This window comes from Volvox carteri (assembly GCF_000143455.1).
Source record: "Volvox carteri f. nagariensis unplaced genomic scaffold VOLCAscaffold_42, whole genome shotgun sequence".
Taxonomy (NCBI): domain Eukaryota; kingdom Viridiplantae; phylum Chlorophyta; class Chlorophyceae; order Chlamydomonadales; family Volvocaceae; genus Volvox; species Volvox carteri.
The window spans coordinates 366,106-368,792 of record NW_003307585.1 but is presented as its reverse complement, the minus strand read 5'-3'; the positions used below and the strand labels follow the sequence as shown (position 1 = coordinate 368,792).

At 52.2% G+C, this 2,687-nt stretch overlaps 1 protein-coding gene across 1 annotated transcript in view; it reads left to right on the top strand.

Moving 5' to 3' along the window:
- The window catches only part of VOLCADRAFT_95169 (uncharacterized protein), a gene marked incomplete at both ends in the record, with an annotated part of 10,932 nt that overhangs the window by 6,716 nt on the left and 1,529 nt on the right, over positions 1-2,687 (top strand). Inside the window, 3 exons of the mRNA XM_002954367.1 lie at positions 642-813; positions 1,277-1,488; positions 1,824-2,177. Coding sequence (XP_002954413.1) covers positions 642-813; positions 1,277-1,488; positions 1,824-2,177 — 738 coding nt within the window. The remainder of the gene's footprint in view (positions 1-641; positions 814-1,276; positions 1,489-1,823; positions 2,178-2,687) is intronic.

Sequence of the window (2,687 nt, the reverse complement as noted above, 5' to 3'; positions counted from 1 at the left end):
TTGTTACACCAAAGGTCGAGCGACTTGAGCCAGCTAGCACACCACAGAGCGCAATAAAAGATGGCATAAAAAACTAAAACAACAATATTGTCTTAAATAGTAACCCGATTCCGAGATGGCGCCTAAATGTCGTACAACATCTCTAGATGCGCTTCGTCAGGGCGCGCTTTCGTGAGGCGGGCTAACTACTTAACAACGAACTTGAAAACCTAACGCGAAGCTTATATATTCTGTAAGTATTGATGAGATGCGGTCCTGAATGGACTTTGCTCATGATATAGTTGCCTTCCGCCGACACCTGCTGTGAGCATGTGGGAGAACCACATGCGCCATTATTTTTAAAATTATGGAAGCGTTAAAAACTTACTCCAGACTATGAATCTCGGCCTGTATTAAGGGGAGCAGCGATGAAAGGTTTCGGAGTCATGCTGTTGGTCACCACTACTTCGACGACCTGGACGCGATGCCTGCCCATACACCCGCCAACCCGAATACAGCAGTCGTTACTTTCTGCGTCTTTTTATTTCTTTGAATATGTATTTATCGCGTGGCGTTTGGCGGATTTCGTTTGATTCGTCGTTTCTGGGCTCAAAGACGACAACTAGTATTGCATCGCGCTTTCCATGGCATATACTTGACAGGCTCAGACGAGGGCGGGAAGCTGTACACATACAACATGGTGGATTACCTTGGCCTATGCCTGACGGCTTGGGGCGGCGATGGGAGCTCAGAACCAAGCATTTTCTGGGCGAATTGCAGCGGCGACAGCGCACAGGAAGTGGCCGTGTACGTGAATCCCCATAATACCAGCAGGTTCGTTGCTTGTCCGTTGGCTGCTTGTTCTTTGACTGGTTGTCTGTGCTGGGCAGCAAACGACTTTGTGCAGCGTTGCAACTAACGGCTACTGCAACTAACGGCTATTCAGCTACGAACGGCTGCTGCAACCGGGTCAGTTCAGTAGGTCTAGGCATGCACTGACAGCGAGAACGGCTCTCGTGGGTACGGTGACCCTGCATACCCTAGGGCTGGGTTCCTGTAATAACAATTAATTAAGATATCTCGTTATTAGATGTTCGATCAGTGGAGCGCGTGCTGATAACTGACTTGATCACATGCTTATTTAGGCCACCTTCTTTCCCGCGCACACGCGTACAGCTGTCTGCGTGGTTCGTCCTTCTCGTTTGCAAGTTCCCAACTCATCCTTACATCCTTACCCACGGCCTATCTGGCACACATAAGCTATGCAACTGACTTGTAACCTGCATAATCCATGCAGCTCCGCGTACCGGATCGCGCCGTGGCTGTTGGTGAATAAGAACCGCGCCAGCTGGCTATGCCTCCGAGCACCCGCTCTTGCCGGCTTGGACGGCAATGAGCTAGCACCATTCACCTTGGCGCCGTGCGATGACGACGACAAGCTGCAAAGCTTGGAGCTCGCAGCAATGCCACCGGCATTGTTGTTTCGTGCTGAGTGGTACAGCGGCCCGAGTGAGTGCCTACGTACACGCTTTGGCGGATATTGCATCGACGGGGCTGTTATACCACCTGCTCGCTTCGTAATAATATGTATTGCTGCCGTAATGGCTTTACACGTACGGCATGTCGGTAAAATAATTTACGGTCTATATACAAAGAACCATCGTATATTAGACCGGATCGAGAAATAGATCGTACATAGATTTTCATTGTATAGAATGGTTTACAGGTCGTGCCATGTTTTTTTTATAATAGATACGTAGGCCTGCTAAAATTAGGTGGTCTATAGACATGTTATCCTCAATTTTGCAGACACGACCACGCTCGTTACTACTGCTGCCGTGCAGATGTTAGCACAGCGGACTTGGATCTCGTGGTAACCTGGAAGGATCTGGATTCTGGACTTTGGTACAGCATCAGTGCTGCCAACCCGAACACCCACGGTGGTCTGCACAATGTCGATAACGCCAAGGCGCAGCCTCTGGCCACCAACTTTGAGGAAGTGTACTGGCCATATGAACAACAACCAGACGTTTCAACGTACTATGTATGCGTCCGCCCCAAAGTCGTGCTGCAGTCCATTCTGCGTGTCGTACTTTACATAAAGACAGTCGGTGTCGAGCGGTTACACATCGAGCGCAAAAACATGGCGTTTTCAGCGTTGCAGTATGATGAGGTCGTTAGTTCATATTGTGACAACGGTCAGAAGGGCTATCTGGCATCGTTCGAATATATCCTACCGCCACCGCCGCCATCGCCATTCCCACCACCTCACTTCCCTCCAGACATCCCGTGGCCTGGCTACTCTTTTCCTGTGTCACCAGAAGGGATTGAACCGGGGATCCCAGAGCCGCCATTATCAATTCCGCAGGGGCAAGAGCAGCCGCCTCCACCGCCACTGCTACCAGATCTTCCACCGCCGCCTCCACCACCACCACCGTCACTACCACCCAACCTTCCATCAACGCCACCACCGCCGCCTCCACCACCACCACCGTCACTACCGCCCAACCTTCCATCAACGCCACCACCGCCGTCACCTCCACCACCGCCACTACCGCCCAACCTTCCATCGCCGCCACCACCGCCACCACCGCCACCACCACCACCACCGCCACTACCGCCCAACCTTCCATCAACGCCACCACCTCCACCACCTCCACCACCGCCCAACCTTCCATCGCCGCCACCACCGCCACCACCGCCACCAC